Raw genomic sequence first — 19,207 nt, 5'->3', positions numbered from 1 at the left:
GGGGCACGAGGGGACCCCTGGGCAGCCCCGAGCAAGTGCAGCCGCAGCTCGGCGTGTGAGCGCTCGCTCCCCGGCATGGACGGAGCCGGGGCCCCCGGGTTGCCGTTGCGACACGCGCTGCTCAGAAACCGCGCTCGCTCGGCCGGGGACACATCAGCGCGTCCTGAGTTTATTGGAAAGGCGCCCTCCTCCCCGCCCCCACCCCGGGGGACACCGGGGAGTCCGGCAGCCCTCCGTGGAGAAGTCAGTGGCGTGACGGGTGGTCTGGGATTCGAGGCTCTAACGGTAGCCTGAGGGACAGCATGGTGGGGAGGACCCGTCCTGCCTTTTGGGTGCGCAGTGGGCACGGGGACGCACCCCCGTAAGAAAGCACTGCGGGGCTCTCTTCGCGTTCCTGGTCCGGTGGCGCCCCACGATCCTGTGAGCTGCGAGTCCCGCTGCCCCAGGGCGGCTGCCCTGGCCCCGTCCCGCTCCGTGCGGTGTTTGAAACGTGATGTAAAGGTGTAAGGAATTTAAAATAAACCGCGCCCTTCAAAGCGAGCTGTTCTGCCGTAGTGTTTCCAGCTGGCGTCGGGAAGAGGCTGCAGGGCTGTTCAGCTGCGGAGGGGAGGAGCCGCAGCTGTGGGCAGGACCCCTGACCTGGCGGACCTGCCTCTGTCGGGGCCCCTGCTTGCCTGTGGAGCAGCTGAGAGAAGGGTCCTGAGGCACATGCTTCAATTCTGAGGTTTGCAAAGGACTGGCAGAGCCTGGGTGGAAGCAAAGTCCTTCTCTGGGCTTTGGGCATGGCCCTGCCCTCGTGCCCAGGTGGGCGCACAGGTGGAGGTGGAACCCGGGAGGAGCCTGAGCACCCAGGTTGTCGCAAGCTGCTGGCAAGCTGGCCGGGGGACGGAGCTCCCTGGTCGGTTATACCTCAGCTGGATGTACCGCCACGTGAGGCCGCAGGCGTTGGGCCCACTGGGTCGTGGGGGAAGCTCGGAAAATTCAGCAGCCCGAACCCACTGTAGACGTGGCGTCCAAGGGAAACTGAGAGGACCCAGCTTTAGGTGTGCCGGCTGTGTGTGGGTTGGGGCTGGTGGGAAGGTGGGGGCTGGGTCCTGTCCCAGTTCAGCGTCTAGAGGAGGAGGGAGGGGGCAGCTCCTTGGCCGCAGCGCCCTGGGAGGTGGGACGGTGGGACACTGTCCCATTCTCTTTTTGCCTCGTATGTGCATCTGCAGAAAAGCTGGAGTGTCTGGTGCCCCTTGGGAGGTGATCTGCATGTACGGCTAGAGGTGCCACTGGTCCTCCGGTCTCCACTCAAACAGACACGGGGTCACTGCTCTCTCCAGGGATGCCACACCTCTGTCTCCCACCCAGACCCCCCAAGCCGGAGATCAGCTAAAGAGCCCTCCTCGGTCCACAGCAGTTTTTGGGTATGTGTTCTACGGAACCAAGGATGGGAGCGGCCCCACCCTGGCGGAGATCCCTGTGTCCCCACCTTTCAGGGCCTGGGGTTTGCAGTCCTGTGAGTGAGTCAGAGCTGCAGGGCACTGGCCTGGTTCTCATCCAGGATGAGTGGGGACCGGAACTCCCGGCCTTGCAGGTATGGCTCCAGACCCTGGAAACGAGGAAGTCATGATGTCCACTATTCAGCTCTCTGTCCTTATGGGGGTTACAAATTCACCTTGAGCCAGTGTGGAGTAGGGTGAGAAAGGCTTCCAGAAGCAAGGATTGGATGCCATTTCTAGCCTCAACCTCTGATGAATCCTTTGGGCAAGCTCAGAACAGATCTTCTCAAGAGGGTTGGGGCCAGCTTTCCTCACTCAGCAAGGCATCCATAAAATCTTCCTGGCTGGAACCCCAAATTCTGACCCTACCTGATACCCTCCTGCTCTCCAAGATTATGACAGCATCTTAACTTGCCACCCACCCCATTCCCGGAAGATCCTCTGTATCTTAAACTATTTCCCGGGGCGCCTGGGTAGCTCAGTCGTTAAGCAACTGCCTTCGGCTCAGGTCATGATCCCAGGGTCCTGGGACTGAGCCCTGCGTTGAGCTCCCTACTGGTAGGGAAGCCTGCTTCTCCCTCTCCCACTCCCCCTGCTTGTGGTCCCTTTCTCGCTGTCTCTCTGTGGAATAAATAAATAAAAGCTTTAAAGGGGGGGGGGGGGGCACCTGGGTGGCTCAGTGGGTAGAGCCTCTGCCTTCAGCTCAGGTCATGATCTCAGGGTCCTGGGATCAAGCCCCGCATCGGGCTCTCTGCTCTGCAGGAAATCTGCTTACCCCTCTCTCTCTGCCTGCCTCTCTGCCTACTTATGATCTCTCTTTTTGTCAAATAAATAAAGTCTTAAAAAAATAAATAAAAACTATTTCCTCATCAGTAAACCGAATCAGAGCTCTTTCTGCCCTAGCACCCACTTCTCCCCAGTGCCCCCCTCCGATCACACATGGCCCACCCCAGAAAGCCCATGTGGGCCGGTAGGTTCTCACCTCTCCGGAATAGGACACCAAGGGCGAGATCTCACAGATGGCGGGCGGCTCTCTGTTGCCGGGGAGGCTGTGGGAGTCCGTGCATCAGCACCTGCTCTTGGGCGCATGTCCTGGGGCTGTCCTTGCCTGACTCCGCTCCCAAAGCTGTTTGGGAGCTAAACCCCCTTTTTCTGCACACTCAGAGCCCTCAGCAGACTGCCTCTGCCCAAGTGATAGGCTCTTACTTGGTTGGGAAAACAGCCCACAGCACCTGGGCCTCCAGATGGGAGGAGGTGGCTGCGGACAACCAAGGACACAGAACCCTACTGTCCTGTGCTTTGCCGGCCCTGAAGGGTGACTTGCCTTGCCAGCTTCCACATGTCATGCCTTGGTCTTGGTCAGGAAGGGTGGCAGCCGCCCACTCGTCCCCAGGCCCTGGGCCGACCTTAAGGGGCTGGGCCCCAGGCTGCAGGTGGTCTCTGTATGGCTGGACAGGGCCCCTGGCCACCTGCACTCAGCGTGGTGCGAGCTCGAGCCCCACCCACAGCTGGAGCCGTGGCAGAACCAGCAAGGCCCTGGGGCTGGGGGTGGACCCTGACACCCTTGTCCTTGGGGAGTGTGCTGAGACCCACACTCACCTGGGCAGTTCCGGGAGCCGGGCCCCACCGGCATCCAGGAAGCAGGCCCCTGCCTGCAGGGCCCAGCGGTAATGCTGCCTGAGCAGGGCGCGCCGGGTGGTGGCGGGGTTGTCCCTGGCAGCTGAGGCTGCGTTCTTCAGCGGAGAGAACTCCTCCTCCCGGGACACCTCAAAGGCCACAAAGCTCCTGTGGGGCAAAGAACTAGTGACTGGAAGTCCTGGCCCAGAGGCCTCGGTCCTGAGCAGGTGCAAGCTGTACCGGGCTCCGACGACTAAGTGGGGGTCACCTCCATAAGGGGGGCCCGCAGGGACCACATGTGTCTTTGCTCCTGATTTCCCTGGGGCTGCATGAAGTCCTTCCATCCCCCCCCCCCCAGCCAAACCCCCAGATCCTCAGACCCCAGGGTGAGGGCCCAGCCCCCGAAGTCACACAGCCAGCCGACCCGGAAACAGCCTCCTCACTCCAGGCCAGGAGCAGCCAGAGGGCAAAGGAGGGGCAGAGGGTCTCACGGCCCTGAAGACTGCGGCCATCCCAGACGCTGCCAGGCTCACACCACAGGGGCTGTTTCCTCTGGCCTCCCTGGGCCTGCTTTGGCCCCTACTCCCCACTGCAAAGGGGCACTCCCACTGCATCCCCCACAAGCCTCCACTTCCCAGCCCAACAAGGCCTCAGAACCCACCACCGATACAGAAAGAGAAAAAAAGAAAAAAAATGAATGACTTCTACCACTAACTTAGCAAACCGGAACACATCAAACACAAACTTCTCCATCTTTATCCCGTTTGGTTTTATCGGCTTTACCGGATTTCCCTCCTCATCCACGTATGGGACCTTCTTCACAGCCACGTGTGGCTTCAGCAAGGGCTCAAACTCGCTGGGGGCACAGGAGGACAACAGAAGGGAAGACAGTTCAGATGGGATGTCCCAGGGAGCCCCATCCCCACCTCTCCGCACACCCAGCCACCCAAGACAGCTGGCAGGAGCACTGGGTGCTGAGCCCGGTCTCTGGGAGGGCGTGGGTATTCCTTCAACTCGCCCCCACGCCCCCCAACCCCACCCCACCAAGTCCAAGAGGGAGAGACAGGCCCCATTGCCCACGTCCCTGCCCAGATGACACGGCAGGGGGCAAGCCACAGGGTAAGAGGTGGTGCCTGAAGGCGACGGCCTCCGCGCGAAGAGCAGGCCAACTCGGCCCACAGCCTTACAGCACCGCTGGGGCTCTGGGGCCCTGGTCAGTGTGGGCCACAGACCACTCTCGCCAGCACCGGCGGCCACCTGCGGGGCACACCTGCTGACCATCCGGAGGAAGTCTCGCGTGAAGAAGTGGTTGCAGATGTTGCCCAGGCCGTAGAGCAGACTCCCGTCGGAGCCGCACAGCTGCGCAGTCTCGGGGCTGATCTCGCTGTACTCCACCACCTGAGGGACCCCGTCCACCTGGCACACCACCCCCACCGGCTCTTCTGGGTACGCCTTTTCCACCACCTGCGGCCAGGCCAGGGCTGGGAAGGCTGGTTGGGGCGGGGCCAAGCAGGCCGGGGGCGGGGCGGGCTTGAGGGGGCGGGGGCCAGGGAGGGCTTGGGGGCGGGGCCAGGGCGGGCTTGAGGGGGCGGGGCCAGGCCGGCAGGGAGGGCTCACCTTCGCCCCGCAGTCTGCGCCGCGAAGCACGCAAAAGCCGATGAAGACCGGGTCAGCCAGCCGCACGAGGATGTTGTCCACACAGTACACGTGCACGAACTCCACTCCCCGACGCTCCATGTCCTCGAGAATCTGGTGGTCTGACAGGGCACAGTACAGCCCCCCGTTGCCGTCTGCAGAGGGAGAGAGGGACCATTTTCGAGGGATTCCCTTGGGCTTCAGCCTTATCTAGTCCAGGGCATGCTGGAAGCAGGGAGGCCCCTTGGGGCTGGACCTTGTACCCGAGGCAGCTCTCCGTCACTCTCCAAGTAGCACTCTGGTTGTTTCATGTGACAGATGGGAACCAAGGCCCAGAGAGGAGAGGCCATTCACTCGGGACCACACAGCCGTCAGGCATAACATTCCGGCCTCTGCCACAGTCCTCCTGACCTCTAATTCGCTCCTTTTTCTAGGCCAGGCGGTCCTTCCTGGGCTCAGGGTGCGGCATACCTGGGGCCATGGCAACTTTGTCTTTCTGCTCCAGCATGGCCTTGCCGTCGAAGGTCACTGCAGGCAGCATGTGCTGCTCAAACATGATCACGTTGCTGGGATCCAGGTGGAAGAAGTCATGCTCCCTGAAGAACTTGGCCGTGGGCCCCAGTGTGAACTCACTGGTCATGATGTACCTTCGAGGAGAGGCGAGGCTAAGCAGGCCACTGGAAGGGCCCAGGGCCTCTGGGATACGGGGCTCCGACAGGGGCTGGCCTGGGGTCCGGCCTGGGGTTCAAGTCTGGACGCTGCGGGGGCAGGGGATGTTCTGGGGACCAGGTACCGCAGAGAAGGCGCACCAGGGGACGTTGCAGCGGGTCCCGTGGCGCTGGCCAGCAAGCTGCTCCACCCGCCGAATCCGTTCCGCCTGCAGCTGATACAGGGTCTTCCCGCTCGGCAGCCCCACCTGGTACATGCCTTTGGGGTAGGTCACGCCCAGGCGAGTGCCCTGCCCCCCCGCCAGCAGCAGTACGGCCACCTTGTTCAGGGAGATCTGGCGGAAACCTGGAGGTGCGGGGTGTCTACCATGAGGGGAAACCTGGGACCTGCCACATAAGCCCCCCATTCACGTCAGAGCAAGCCACACATGTGTCTAGGACTCGAAGACTTCTGACAGCCACAGAAGAGAAATTCCCAAGTAACATTCTGATCCCCTGTGGGCCAGGTGGGGCCCCACCTTGTCCTGGACCCACCAGGGGTCTTGATGATGTGCTCCAGGGTTCATTCCCAGCCTAGGGCTTGAGGGGGCGGGGCCAGGGGCCAGTTGCCTTCAGAGGCAACACCAGGTCAGGCTGGTCAGAGCAGTGCAGCAGGGGCCTCGGGCAGGCTTCCCTCCAGGAGCGCCTGCCTCACCTGTCAGGCCAGGAGTGCACCTGGGCCAGCGCTGATGCGAAAGGGAGCGTGTGCAACTGAGCGTGTTCCCTGCGGCCAATTCGCCTGTGGGCTGGGCGGCTGGCTAGACAGGTGCGCCTGCACGAAGCACTCTCCCGAGGGCCAGTCCTCTGAGGCCGGCTGCCACCCCGGCCGCGTTTGGAGCCCCACAGCCCCGTCGCCAGCTGCGAGTGAAAGGGGACTCCACAAAGGAGTAAGGTGTGCTCGACTCCCCCAAGTACAACCTCTCCGGTCAGCCCCGCTCTGGGCCAGGCCCCCTCCGCTGGCCAGGCCCTCCCCGCTTACCTTCCTCCTCCCAGAGTCGCCGCATCTCCGGGTCGCACCGGCTCGCGCTGCCCACGCACTCGGGGGGCAGGGGCCGCAGGCGCGCGGCCAGGTCGGGCGGCGGCCCCGGGGGGTGCGCGCAGGCCGCAGCGGCGCGCCGGCAGTGCTCGCGCAGCGCCTCCGGCTCCAGCGCCCCCAGCTCGGCCAGGAGCGCGGCGCGGGGACCCGGTGGCAGCTCGGCGCAGAAGCGCAGCAGGTGTTCCTGGCCCGCGCGCTGCAGCCGGGCGCGCACCTCCCGCTCCGAGGCCATGTCGCCGCCACCGGCCGCGCGGGCACTCGTGACCCGCGCGCTCCTACGGGCGTCACGGGACCCAGCGGGCGGTGACGACCCCGGAGGGGCGGGACCGGGCCGCCCCGCCTCGACCCCGCCCCCTTTCAGAGCGCCCCGCCCCTCTCCGGCTGTGACCCCGCCCCTGTCCGCTCGGCCGCCGCCCGCGACGTCCGGGGTCTCGCCCGCCGCAGCCTGAGGAGGGGCCGCGAGGCAGGGCGCTAGGGACGCCTGAGGCGTAGGGCCCCGGGGCGCCCCGAGTCGGGAAGCCCCCTCCCGAGATCCGCAAGCTCCCTGGCGCGGGCTCTAATGTATCCCCCTCTGAACCCACAGCCCTGACGTCCGGGCACCTGAGGGCGAGGCTGGGGTCTGTCCCTGCACGTGGCCATGTTTGCCTTGTCCACGACTGCTGGCGGCTGGGCCGAGCCAGATCATCGGTAGAGTCGGGTGTCTAGATGCCACCAAGGACCCCCAAGAAGGCCGCCCTGCCGCCTTGGGGGCTCCCTCCTTCACATCCCTCCTCATTGCCAGGTAACCAGAACGGCTCAGGAGCAGCCCTTCGCCCCGCCATATTATGTTAACTATCAGACTTTAAATATCTTGCTGTTTATTAAAAAATGTATTGATCAATTGATATAGATATCTTGCTGTTTATAAACGTCCTTGGGAAAAAATGGTGAGTAGCTTTGGCCATTTTGGGATAAAGCTTTCTTCTAGAAAATTAGTTTTTTTTTTTAAGTCTAAAAGCATTACATGCACAGGGTTAAGACAGATTCAAATGGCACCCGAAATGAAAAGTAACATCTCTCTTAGGCCCGCCGCAGCTAACCCCTGTTCAGGCAACTGTGTCTCCCTGCACATGGGTTCTGCACAAAGGGACTCCCACAAACCCCCTTCCTGGGTTAGGAAGTAGAGCTTCCCCCAGCACCCGGGGGGCCCACTCTAAGTCCTGGTGGACCCAAAAGAAGTTATCTTCCAAGGATAACCTTAGGCCTGCCTCTGGGCCTTTGCACTTGCTGTTCCTCCTGCTTGGGCTACTCTTTCCCAGAAAGTGACTTCCTGGCCCACCTCTCCAGGTCTCTACTCATGTGTTGCCTCCTTGGGGAGACCCTCCCAGGTCACGTTGGCTCAGAGAGCACCCTCCCATTCGTCTCTGTTCCTTCCTGCTTTTCTGTGTTCTCCACTGCCCAAGTGCCCCAAGGAAGGGAAATTCCATGACAGCTGGAGGTAATTTGGTTCACTGCTCTGCCCCTTCACCTTAGATCAATGCCCAGCACACAGTATGTGCTCAGTAAATGTTTGTGGAATGAATGAACGAGTGTTGGATCCCACACCTAGCTCAGTGCCTGCGCTACATCAAGGGTTCAGGGAGTGCTTGCTGAATGAACCAACGGTCTGCTTCAATAGTTTGGGTAGCTGAAGGGCACATGTTAGAGGTGGAGGTGCATGTGGGGGGTAGGGAGCCCAGGAGCAGAGTGGGGGCTAGAGTCCAGAGGGCTCTCAGCCCCGCATATGTACCCTTGAAGGCAGGTATCACATGATCTCAAAGCTCATCCTCAGGGTGGCCCCCAAATCTCGCTTCAAGGTGCGGTGTGGGGCTGAGATCAGAAGGATTCGGACAGTTGAGCCTGGGCAGCCTGAGGCACCTGAAGGGCCAGAGAAGGAGAGCTAGCCCACCTGGACAGATGGCAGGGGCCGCCAGTGAGAGAGAGGTGAGTACCAAGCTTCTGGACAGCCTGGCAAAGGCAGGCTTGTGACCCAGGAATCACCTTCCTTATGCCCTGGGGCTTCATCCAGAGGGTTCAGGTGAGCCAGGGTCCAGAGGCCAGCACGGTCCCCCAGTTGTTCCTGCAGTGTGGGGACCAGAGAACCTGGAACAGGCACAGGGACTGTGTAAGGTTGGGGACAGAGGGCCCCACTGTCCACCTCCACGGAGCTCCAAGCTGGCACAGTAAGAATGTAATTACAGCTGGGACCGGCACCTCAAAAACCACAAGGGCCCCACTTGGTCTGGGGGTCTGGGAAGGCCCTGGGGGTGACAGTGACACTGAAAGGTGTGGAGCTAGGAAAGTGTTGGGTCAGGCTGGAAAGTGGGGTAGAAGGAGGAAGTGGTCAGAATGCAGGAAGGGAAGTACACGGGGACCATGGCTTAGTCCCACCCCCACAGCTGGCACTGACTCCAGTGTCTTTGTACCTTCTAGCAGTGCCTAGCCAGGGAAGCCCATCAAGAAACCCACAGACCCAGGGCCTCCTCTCCCATGGTTCCTGACGCTCGGAGAAGACCTTTTTTCAGCACAGTGGGCTCAGGCTCACAGGGGCCTGGCCTGGGTGTTGCTGCCTCACTGTCCTGCTGTCTGTAGCAGCAAGGCTTGCTGCTGCTGGCCACTGGCCTCCACACCCCCACGAACCCCCACAGAGCTGTCTCCAGGCCTCCCCATCCCACCTAAGGGGGGGCGTTTCCACTGTGACTTCCAGGATGAGGCTTCCCATGTGTGGGCTACCCACCAAGCCTCCACTGTGGGCCAGACCGATTCTAGGCTGTGGGGTGGCCCTGTCCTACTTCCAGAAAGCATAGGGAGGGACACATAGGGAGAGAAGCACCATCACGAGAAGAAGGCAGCCTCATGCTGTGAAGATCAGGACACATCACTTTCAAGGTGTGGGTCAGGTGCCTGAGTGGAGCTTCAAAGGATGCAGAGTGATCAGCCCGGAGCAGAGAGGGAAAGGTGTTCCCGGTGGGAGAGCTACCGTGTGCAAGGGCCCAGAGGTGAGGGGCGGCTGTGGACCCTAAGCACGGGGGACCCGGGCAGGCTGTGCTGGAAGGAGAGTAGGAGGGGGAGACAACGGCAGGACAAACAGCTTGAAATGCTGGAACTTTGTCCAGTCCTGTCACTAAAGGGGAAGGCAGGGGTGGATCGGGCTCCATGGGGAACCCCAGGCTCCAGCTTTCTAGGTCCTTTCAAAATTTCTTACCACAATGGAGCCCCAACTTTGAGGGCTGTGAAATTAATAAAGGGAAGCCTCGTTTAGAATGGAGTCAGGAAGCCCTGATGGGAGGAGCTCTCATGAACAGAGCACCTGGCCCCGCTGACCTCGCATTCCTGGGCGGGAAGAAATTCAATTTACTACCCTAACAGGAGGAAGTTCTCTTCTTGAAGACACCGCCAGCTAAGCTCCAGCCCCCTCCCAGACTGGCCAGACAGAAGGACTGGATCCTGGCTGGACATGAAGCAGGGGCCACTGGGGACACAGGGCTGCCTGGCTAGGCTGAAGAGGCCGTGAGAGTCAGAGCGGCTGGAGAAAGTGTCCAGCCGGAGGAAGAGGCTGGAGCAGAAGACTTTGGAAGCGGAGGAGAGCTGGTCGCCAGATGGGGATCTGGGGACACAAGAAAAAGTGGCTTTGTCCTGCAGTAGACAGGAAAGGCCAAGCTATCCCCAGGGACAAGGCGAGGAGCTAGAAGCAGCCTGGACAGAGAGGCCTCTGTGAAGGGAAGCGCCCAGCTGGCGGGAGCCCACAGACCTCTTGGGACTGTCCCGGTAAATGGGCCCCAGAGTCGGGGTGCCTGGGCCAGGAGACCCCGCGTAGGGGGCGAAGAGTCCCCAGGGAAGCCAGACGGGGAAGGTGACTCCCTGGAGTGTGCTCCCGGTCCTTATCCCCGCGAGGACAGTGGGGACAGGTTTTCCGTAGGCCCCGCCCCTCGGAGAGGGCCGAACCGCGGCGAGAGGGCTGCGGATGGCAGGGGGAGCAGCAAGGGGTCCGCTCGGGGCTCCCTCACCGACCCGCGAGGCCGAGGGGAGGCCGAGCTGCGGGACCGCGCTTCTCCCACCGCCCGCCGGTGCCGGGCCTCCGCGCTCCCCAGCCGCAGCCCGCACGGCGGCGGGAGCGCGCAGGGCGGGGCCCGCGGCGGAAAATCAAACCAGGCTGGCGGCTTCTCAGCCAATCCGAGAGCAGACGGGCCTGCTTCGGCCAATGGGCGCCGCGAATGCTAATGAGCGCTGACGCCGCGAGGAGTGTCCATTCAAAAAGTCGCAGCTATTGTCGCGGCGGGCCGCGCGGGGACGGAGCCGGGGCCGCGCGGGGACGCAGGGGGCCGCAGCCGGCAGTGGCCGCCCATGGCCGGAGCCGCGATGGCCGAGCCGGGCCGCGGACCGCCGGCCGCGCCGGGCACCGAGGGGCTGCCGCGCGCCTTCCTGCAGAGCCTGCGCACCCTGTTCGACATCCTGGACGACCGGCGGCGCGGCTGCGTGCACCTGCGCGAGATCGAGTCCCGCTGGCAGGGCGCCGACGCGCACGAGCTGCCCCGCGGCGTGCTGGAGGGCCTGCGCCGGGTGGCCCCGGCCAGCGGCTACCTGACCTTCGAGCGCTTCGTGGCCGGCCTGCGCACCTCGCTGCTGAGCGCCGACGGCGGCCCGCGGGGCCAGGGGCGCGCCCCGGCCCAGGGGGGCTACCCGGCGCGGCCCGGGGGTCCGCCGCCGCCGCCGCGCCTGATGTTCGCGCCGGCGGACGAGCCGCGGACGGTGTTGGAGAGGAAGCCCCTACCCCCGGGCTCGCGGCCCCCGCCGGCCGGCCCCGGCGGCGCGGCCCGGAGCCTGGAGAAGCTGTGCGGGCCCGCGGAGGCGGCGCCCGGGCCCGCGGAGCCCGAGCGGCCCCAGGGCGCGGCGCTGGAGCGGAGCCCGAGCGCGGACGCTGGTGAGTGCGGGGCGGCCCGCGGCCCCGCCTGGTAGCTGCCCTCCGCCCCCCACCCCGCCGCCGACCCCCGCGACCTGCGCCTCAGGCCCGAGCTGGAGAGGTGCTGCCGGTGCCTCTCGTGCCGCGGGGGGCGGGGGCGGGCCGCCGAGTGAGCCCGAGGGCCGTGAACGCCCAGAGAGAAGTTCTGGTGTGCTGCGGGGCCAGGAGGCAGGGAGCCCCTCCTCCGCCACCATGGGGGAGGCCACCGGGGCCAAGGGGCTGGGGGGTGACTCCAGACTCCCCCAGGAAGTCGCCCTACCCAGCCTGAGCTGAGCACTGGGGATTCCCGCCCCACACCTGGGGACACTAAGGCTCTCAGTCGCGTCTCGGATAACAGCCTAGGCCGAGGAGTTTCCCTCTAGTTCAGGGGAGAGAGGGTCCCCGGGACTGAGAGGGCCCCCTTCCGCCTTTCTTGGGTCCTTAGTTTGGCAGCTCTACCAAGAGGGCTGGGCCCACTGCCTCCCCCACCCAGGCAGGATGGACGGGTCCCAGGAAGACCTGGTGGGGTTGCCAGGAGGAGTGACGTGGTGGGTGGGTCTCCAGCCCAATCTTCAAGGCCTACCGGGCTGACACCAGAGAAAGACCCAAACGCAGCAAACCACTCCCTGCCCCTGCCCCTACCCGAGGGGGTGGCCAGCCGGGTCCTTGCCTGGCTTCTGTGCAGTGGGCAGTGACAGGAGATGGCTGGATGACCCCTGTCTGCTCTGGGAATAGCAGCTGCCTTATGGGTGGGGTGGGGTCCCCTTCCCACAGGGCATTCTGCCTGTACCACTGCAACTGCCAGCCCTTCCTATGCCTTCACCGCCCCGCCAGCCTCACTGGGCCTTCGCCCCAGCCTTGCCCATATTCCCCAGCCCCGTGACTGGCTCCCAGGCTCTGAGGCAAAGCTGTCCCCAGGCCCGTCACAGGGTGGGGGCTCTCCCTGCTCCTCACTGGCCAACCCCTCTATCCCCGTGGTCTGGGGAGGCAGGGGGCACTCCTGGGTGCATGGCTGGAGCCGTCCCCAAGGCTCCACATACCTGAAAATCAGCGTGGGGTTGGGGTTTGGGGACCTCTGTCCTGGGGCCCTCAGTGGCCCTAGGTCACCTGCTGCTCCTTTCTGAGGATTCGACACAGGGCTGGGCAGGTAACACGTGCTCATCATGGGGCAGCTTGAGGCTCAGTCCAGCCTCTCACTGTGCCCTTTACAGACAGAGGCCCAGACCAGAGGTGTGGCATGTGTGTGGAGTCCAAATCGGCAGCTCCAAGATCCCCCAGCTTCCCAGGAACGGAGAGACCCCCACCCCGGGGATCCAGGCCCCCCTTCTTTGGCCCTGTTGGAAATCAGTGCACCCAGACCCAGTGGGTACAGGCTGCTGGCTCAGGCCCAGATGGGGACAGGGCTGCCTGCACCTGCTGGTCATCCAACAGAACACCCAGGGTGCTGTCATCTGGAAGTTGCTCCCAGACCAAGCCCAGGTGTTCTGCGGCTGTTCCCCGCCCCCCAGCACCCCTCCACTGTGTCTTCTCTGCCTGCCGTGTAGCACGGGCAGGTTGGGACGTGATCTCTGGGCTTGCTCGTAGCCCGTCCGCCGAGGCTGCCTGGAGGCCTGCCCTGTCACCTGGTGCCAACCCAGTGGATGTGTCCACTTCTCGCATCACCGCACTCCCCTTAGCCAGTGCTGGGGGCACAGCCTGTGAGGCTGAGCCCGGTGTAGGGGGACAAGGCCAGGGATCCACTCCTCCCCTCTGGTATTGTCCTGCATACGCTCCCATCCCCCAGGGAAGCCAGCTGGACCTGCTGGCTCTTCACCCCCAAGCTGACTCCACTGCAGGGGTCCCTAAGCCATAGAAGCTGCTAGGTTATGTCCGAGTGAGGTGTCGGCATGTGTATGCCGGCCCAAGGTCATGTTTTATCCTTTCTGGGAAGAGTTAGGTCTGGGCCCTCCCATTTCACCTGCACGGACTCTAGTCACCCTTAAAGGCCCTGGCAGACAAGGAGAGCCGGGAAGCCCGGGGCCCTGCTCGCTCACCCTATTCCCTGCAGCCTTTGAGCCCCTGCAGGGTACACAAGTACTCGGGGCACAGGGGGATGCCCAAACTGGGTGAAGCCCTTGCCCTCTGGGCACTCATCCTGGGGCACTCTGTGGGCACACACATCTGTGTTGTGTGTACAAACCTGCAGCCTCAAGGGCCACACGGCCCTCCCAGTATGGGGGTGAGGGGAATTTGTGGGGATTGAGTGGGGAACTGGACCCCACAGAGGCAAGGTGTGTACAGGGCTAGGCGGTGGCCTAGGGATGGGTTGAGATGGGGGACTCTGTGCAGAGGCCCCGAATTGCCCACGAGCATGCCCAGAGGCCTGTCGGCCTGGACACCCAGCTTTGCACTGCTAGGCTTGGGGTGGAGGCATTGGGCCTGACTAGGCAGGCCTGGAAATGAGCTGGGGTCTTGCCTCCCTCCACAGGTGCACTGGCCTGCAGGCCCCGGGAGCTCGGCCTGGGCGATGCCCTTCAGGTCCCCTGTGCCCGAGGGGAGCGTCGGAGGCACACCATCACCAACGGCGTGGACTGTGACCTGGTGGGTGAGGGCTCTGGGGGATTGTCCGTGTTGCCTGGGATTGGACTTGGCCCCCATGCTTGGTCTCCTGGACCAGCCCTCCTCCTGGGAGGTAGCCACTAAGCCTGGGTTCCGGCGGGGCTGGCATGGCAGTTGGTTACAAACATGTCTCCCCATGCGGGCTTGAATCCACTGGAGGGACGGCTCAAGGCCAGATGAAGAAGGCCTTTAGGGAGAAGGGGGCCTGGGTGTGTGGTGGCATGGAGAGCGGGCACGGCCCCTCCCCAGAACGGCCCAGCTCGCCCAGCTCCCTGGCCCTGTGCACGCCGCTCACCCTGAAGGGAGCTGCCGAGCTGGGGGGTGCTTCCCCTGCTCCCCGGGAGAAGGTGCGCGGGGGGCCGAGGGCAGGTGGTGTCCCGTGGGGTGCAGGTGCAGGCAGGTCAGCGCTGGTGGGGCTGGTCTGCCATGCGTGGCCGGGGTTCCTCATGAGCACGTGGCCTCCCCACGTGTGGCAGCTGAAGCAGATGCAGCAGCTGGAGCAGGAGAAGGAGGTGCTGCTGCAGGGCCTGGAGATGATGGCGCGAGGCCGGGACTGGTACCAGCAGCAGCTCCAGCGTGTGCGGGAGCGCCGGCGCCGCCTGGGCCAGAGCAGGGCCCGCACCGTGAGTGCTGCCCCAGGGCTGCCCCGTCCCCGTCCTGAGACCTGTCGTGAGCACGGGTGGTGCCAGGACCCCTCCAACACACATACACTGCGCATGCCCTGGGGCAGGCGTCCCCCAGCGGTGACACCCGTGGGCTCCCTGTCTGCTCTGAGCAGTCACTCGGGTGGGGGCCAGGAGCGGCCCCCCCTGGGGCGCGGTGGCTGATCTGTGGCCAGTCCTGCTCGCTGACTTCCCCTCTCCTGCTTCCCTCCCAGGACGTGGGCACTGAGGGGAGCCCCCTCCCGCTGGGCCAGCTGCTGCCCAAGGTACAGGAAGTGGCCCGGTGCCTGGGGGAGCTGCTGGCTGCAGCCTGTGCCGGCCGGGTGAGTGTCCCCTGTGCCGCCCGGCGCCCGTGCCCAGCGTGGTGCCACCCCTCCCCCTTGCCCTGGAGGCTGTGCCCGGGGATGCCAGGCCCATTTGACCTGCCTGACCATGCCCTCCGGCAGGCTCCGCCCTCATTGTCCTTGGGGCCCCCGTGCCCAGCCCCCACCTCACCTTCAGCCCCGGGCTGGCAGCAGCAGACCGTGCTCATGCTGAAGGAGCAGAACCGGCTCCTCACCCAGGTGAGTGCGGGGAGGGCTGAGGGTGGGGGCCGGAGGCCTGCGGGACCCTGACTGACCTCCTACCTGCCCAGGAGGTGACAGACAAGAGTGAGCGGATCACGCAGCTGGAGCAGGAGAAATCTGCGCTCATCAAGCAGCTGTTCGAGGCTCGCGCGCTCAGCCAGCAGGACGCTGGGCCCTTGGACTCCACCTTCCTCTAGCTGCTGGTGGGCCCCGACCCGCTCTCGGCCTGCCATGGTGGTCAGCACGTGCGGGCCCCTCTCTGAGTCCCTCTGGGCTGAAGACCACCTGACTGGCCTGGATCCAGTTTCCGTCCCCTCTCACCGTCTGGGCTCCCCTGCAGCCCCCGGTGGAGCCAGTGGGTGGGCCGTGCGCGAGAGCTCTCCGCGGCCGCAGACACGGGCTCGCTCCTGACCCGGGGCAGAACCGGGCTGGGGCTGCATTGTGCTGACAGCCTGAAGCTGCAGCGGTCGCTGTCAGTGGACCACGGGGGACGCCTTCCCGTGTTTGCCGGATCTCAGGCAGCTCTGGGCGGGCCCCCTGCCCTGGTCACAGCTGGCCCGGCCTCTCTGACCTGGGGTGTCCAGTGGAAGGTGCTGGTCCCACTAGGCTGCACTTCTGGCCACAGCCAGCAGAGGGTGCCTCGTGCACAATGTCTGGAACTGCCCAGCCACGGCCAGGGCCAGCCCTGGTCTCCTGCAAGGTATGCTGCCTGGGGTCCAGCAGGAGATTGGGCCCAGGAGCCCAAGGGCATCTTCCCTCCCTGAGGGGCCGGAGCAGATGGAAGGGGTGTGTGGTCCTGGGGGAGCTCCGGGGGTGAGCTCTCAGAGTTCACATCTGGGCCGAGGCCGGCCTGCCTGCTCCCTCTCACAGACCCCAGGCGTTAAAACAACTTGGGTTAGTGCTCACAAGCCCGCAGAGCAGCCTGTGACCCATTCTCCGGGCCTTGGGCCCACCAGGCACCCTGGCCAGGGCGGGATATGGTCAGCAGGGCAGCTGTGGTGCGCCCCTCCCCCAGGGAGGTCTGTCCCCACAAGAGATGTCAGCATGGGCCTCCCAGGTGAGCCCCCCAGGTTCCCTGCCAGGGCCTACCTCACATAACTCAAGGTTCCCTGGTGTAGGGACCTCCCCTAGCTTGGCATCAGACTTGGAAACCCAGAGGGCTCAGGAAGAGACGAGGCAGGGTCCTTGTCAGGGACAACTCCCCAGCCCTACACCAGGCCCCCCAGAGGGGAGCCTCCACCCCAGAAGGGGCCTCCTGACCTGGGCCACCATCCCCACAGGAACTCACCTCCCACACTGAGGACAGGACATCACCGTTGGGTTGTGCAGGGGGGCCCCAGGCATGGGGTGAGTATGGAGAGACCCCATAAACCCAGGGAATTTAGGCACGTGGACTCCCACGGCCGTGGAAGGTCCTGGCTGCGGATGAGGGGTCCCAGGTGCAGAGCGGCTGTCAGCTCCCTGCCAGCTCCAGCTCTGGGCTTCCCACACTGTGCTCAGGGCTTACAGAGGGTGGGGGGATTGTCCAGCATGCAAGCTGCCCTCCTTGGAGGGTGGGGTGGGCTCCTCTGGGGCCCCAAGGACCCCCAGGCCTAGACCCATGCAGGCTCTGTGGGAGGGGAGCCAAGAGGGGAGTGGGGTCCTGAAAGGTGAGACAGGGCCCCCAGCACCCTTTGGGACATTCAGGGCAAGGGCCAGTCCCAGAGAAATCCTCCCAGCTGGCTGTCTGAGACCCACCCACCAGGAGGTCTTGGACCTGCTCTTCCCCCTTCCGTCCCAAGACCAGTCCCTCCACACCAGCCCAGACCCTGAGCCCACCCTCACGCAGGAATCCGTTCACAGGTTCTCCAAATGCAAACAGTGACATTTCCAAACCTGAGCACTATCCCCACCCCCTGCTCTTAACCCTCCCGTGACCCTGTCAGTCAGGGCAGCCCCCAAGCTCAGCCTCCACCGTCCTTCCCAGGGCCGGCCAGTAGCCGGCCCCCAGTCGGGCAGCCAGCCTCCCATCTCTGGTCTTTGCAAACGTCGTTCTGTCTCCTAGAACACCCCCTCTCCGCCTCACCCCGCTCACCCCGACCCAATCCTCCACGACAGAACCCAGCAATGGGAGGGGGCTATAACAGTGAAGGAGGCCGCCTCTGGGGGGCATCCGCCCCGCCTGGGGCTTCTGCGTTCCCTCTGCTGTCCTCACGCCGCCCACCCCACCGGTCTTTCACTGGGAGAACTTCCACGGAGAGGGCCCCTCCGGCGGCCAGTGGACGCCTCCACCCTTGTCCTCGGTGCTCCGTCTGCGGTCCTCTCCGCTGGCGGTCTGAAGCCAGGCGCCTGTGGGCCCGGACACCGCAAGGGAAGAAATCCAAGTGGCCCCAGGCTGGCAGGTCCCAGACAGCTGGTGGAAGCACTGGTGACATCTGGGGCTAAGTCGGGGTGGGGGGTGCTGTCCTGCTGTGATGCTGACGCCATCCCTGGGTTCCACCCGCACCCACACCCTCAGTCGTGACAACTAAAATGTCTCAAGGTGTTGCCAAATGTCCCAAGGGGGGCGGTGGTAGAAACGTTGTCCCTGATTGGGAATTGCTGTCCCGGGGGTTTCATGTAGGTCAAGTCCAAGGAAAACAAGCATCTAAGTTAAGAAGCTTGTCCACAGACACCGGGAGCGCACCCACCACAAAAGCCAGCAGAAAGAACAGATTCTGTAAATATTTCAGATATTGGAATTATCAGAGAATATGCAATAACTTTTATATGTTGAAAGAAATAAAAGAGATTCTTGAAATATAAACAAGGAATCGCCTTCATAGTTTGTTATTCCATGAAAGTATGAGCTTTGAGTCAATAAAGATGAACAATAGGGGCGCCTGGGTGGCTCAGTGGGTTAAAGCCTCTGCTTTCGGCTCAGGTCATGATCCCAGGGTCTTGGGATCGAGCCCCGCATCGGGCTCTCTGCTCAGCGGGGAGCCTGCTTCTTCCTCTCTCTCTCTGCCTGCCTCTCTGCCCACTTGTGTTCTCCGTCTGTCGAATAGATAAATAAAATCTTTAAAAATAAATAAATAAATAAATAAAGATGAACAATAAAGCAGGAAAAAGCAAACAGCCCGTAGAAGTAACATTGACATCGAAATTAAAAACTCAGGTGGACTAAGGCTCCGAGGGAAATCTTTAGCTGGAAACTCCGTGAACCAAGATCGCTTAGGAAGTGAAGGAGAACGGGGCCCAGAGGGTCAAGGGCACTCACCTGCCTGCATTTCCCAGAAGAGGACAAGGAAGAAGGGGCGCTGCGGGACGGAAAGTGGCTTCGGGTTTTCCAGAACTGTCTAAAGACCCCAGTTCTCTGATCCAGAAATCCCAACAAATGCTGGGCAGGCTGGGGAGGAAGAAATGTACCTTTTCTTTCACAAGATCATGAAAGCCGGGGCGCCTGGGGGGCTCAGTGGGTTGAGCCGCTGCCTTCGGCTCGGGTCATGATCTCAGGGTCCTGGGATCGAGTCCCGCGTCGGGCTCTCTGCTCAGCGGGGAGCCTGCTTCCCTCTCTCTGCCTGCCTCTCTGTCTGCTTGTGATCTCTCTCTGTCAAATCAATGAATGAAATCTTAAAAAAAAAAAAAAAAAAAAAAGATCATGAAAGAATCTGGGGACAAAAGCATTTGCCTACCGGGGAGCTCCTCGGAGGCCGGTGGGAGAAGAAGGCAGCGGCCACGACCCAGAGGAACGCTTTCAAGAATGAAGGCTACATAAAGGAAAACATTTCCTCCTCCTACACCCCAAAATGAGAGCTTGCCACCCACGGGAATTCACGAAAGGAAATTCTGGAGGAAGGACTTCAGGAAAAAGGCCGAAGTCAAGAAGGAGCCCTAAATAAGGATGAGTCAGCTACCGCCGCAGGATGACCTAACTTGAGGCTCAGTGCTGTAAAGCAGTGGCTGTTTCCTTGTGGGTGCAGAGCT

At 63.1% G+C, this 19,207-nt stretch overlaps 2 protein-coding genes across 6 annotated transcripts; one reads left to right on the top strand and one right to left on the bottom strand.

Annotated features, from left to right (window-relative positions):
• Nucleotides 1-134: 134 nt before the first annotated feature.
• On the bottom strand, nucleotides 135-6,760 carry UAP1L1 (UDP-N-acetylglucosamine pyrophosphorylase 1 like 1). 4 transcript variants are annotated; one of them, XM_047700619.1, is made up of 10 exons: nucleotides 6,423-6,760; nucleotides 5,546-5,750; nucleotides 5,208-5,383; nucleotides 4,719-4,891; nucleotides 4,372-4,565; nucleotides 3,817-3,957; nucleotides 3,084-3,269; nucleotides 2,467-2,533; nucleotides 1,475-1,594; nucleotides 135-1,250 (listed from the first exon to the last, which is right to left on the bottom strand). In XM_047700619.1, the coding sequence occupies exons 1-9, from the start codon at nucleotides 6,709-6,711 to the stop codon at nucleotides 1,511-1,513; spliced, it is 1,515 nt and encodes a 504-aa protein (XP_047556575.1). In that variant the 5' UTR covers nucleotides 6,712-6,760; the 3' UTR covers nucleotides 135-1,250; nucleotides 1,475-1,510. The 4 variants fall into 4 exon arrangements, with proteins under 4 accessions (XP_047556575.1, XP_047556576.1, XP_047556577.1 ...); XM_047700620.1 differs by having other exon boundaries at nucleotides 135-746; XM_047700621.1 differs by having other exon boundaries at nucleotides 135-597.
• A 4,020-nt stretch (nucleotides 6,761-10,780) lies between these two features.
• SAPCD2 (suppressor APC domain containing 2) lies at nucleotides 10,781-18,110 on the top strand. Of its 2 annotated transcripts, none has more exons than XM_047700628.1 (6): nucleotides 10,781-11,418; nucleotides 13,904-14,016; nucleotides 14,511-14,657; nucleotides 14,912-15,019; nucleotides 15,143-15,259; nucleotides 15,331-18,110. In XM_047700628.1, the coding sequence occupies exons 1-6, from the start codon at nucleotides 10,842-10,844 to the stop codon at nucleotides 15,457-15,459; spliced, it is 1,191 nt and encodes a 396-aa protein (XP_047556584.1). In that variant the 5' UTR covers nucleotides 10,781-10,841; the 3' UTR covers nucleotides 15,460-18,110. The 2 variants fall into 2 exon arrangements, with proteins under 2 accessions (XP_047556584.1, XP_047556585.1); XM_047700629.1 differs by having other exon boundaries at nucleotides 14,511-14,590; nucleotides 15,331-15,467.
• The last annotated feature ends 1,097 nt before the right edge of the window (nucleotides 18,111-19,207 follow it).

The sequence above is a fragment of the Lutra lutra genome, chromosome 13 (genome assembly GCF_902655055.1).
Source record: "Lutra lutra chromosome 13, mLutLut1.2, whole genome shotgun sequence".
Taxonomy (NCBI): Eukaryota; Metazoa; Chordata; class Mammalia; order Carnivora; family Mustelidae; genus Lutra; species Lutra lutra.
Note: the sequence above shows the minus strand (reverse complement) of the source record. Positions and strands in the feature narration are given on the sequence as shown.

Bases quoted from the DNA above. Each gene is read 5' to 3' on its own strand.
- UAP1L1 (XM_047700618.1), bottom strand. From the start codon at position 6,711: ATGGCCTCGGAGCGGGAGGTGCGCGCCCGGCTGCAGCGCGCGGGCCAG. The intron at 5,384-5,545 runs GTGCGCCTTCTC...CTCTCCTCGAAG, and splicing joins ACCCGCTGCAACGTCCCCTG to GTACATCATGACCAGTGAGT. The intron at 4,892-5,207 runs GTATGCCGCACC...CTCCCTCTGCAG, and splicing joins CAAAGTTGCCATGGCCCCAG to ACGGCAACGGGGGGCTGTAC.
- SAPCD2 (XM_047700628.1), top strand. From the start codon at position 10,842: ATGGCCGGAGCCGCGATGGCCGAGCCGGGCCGCGGACCGCCGGCCGCG. The intron at 11,419-13,903 runs GTGAGTGCGGGG...CTCCCTCCACAG, and splicing joins GAGCCCGAGCGCGGACGCTG to GTGCACTGGCCTGCAGGCCC. The intron at 15,260-15,330 runs GTGAGTGCGGGG...CTACCTGCCCAG, and splicing joins AGAACCGGCTCCTCACCCAG to GAGGTGACAGACAAGAGTGA.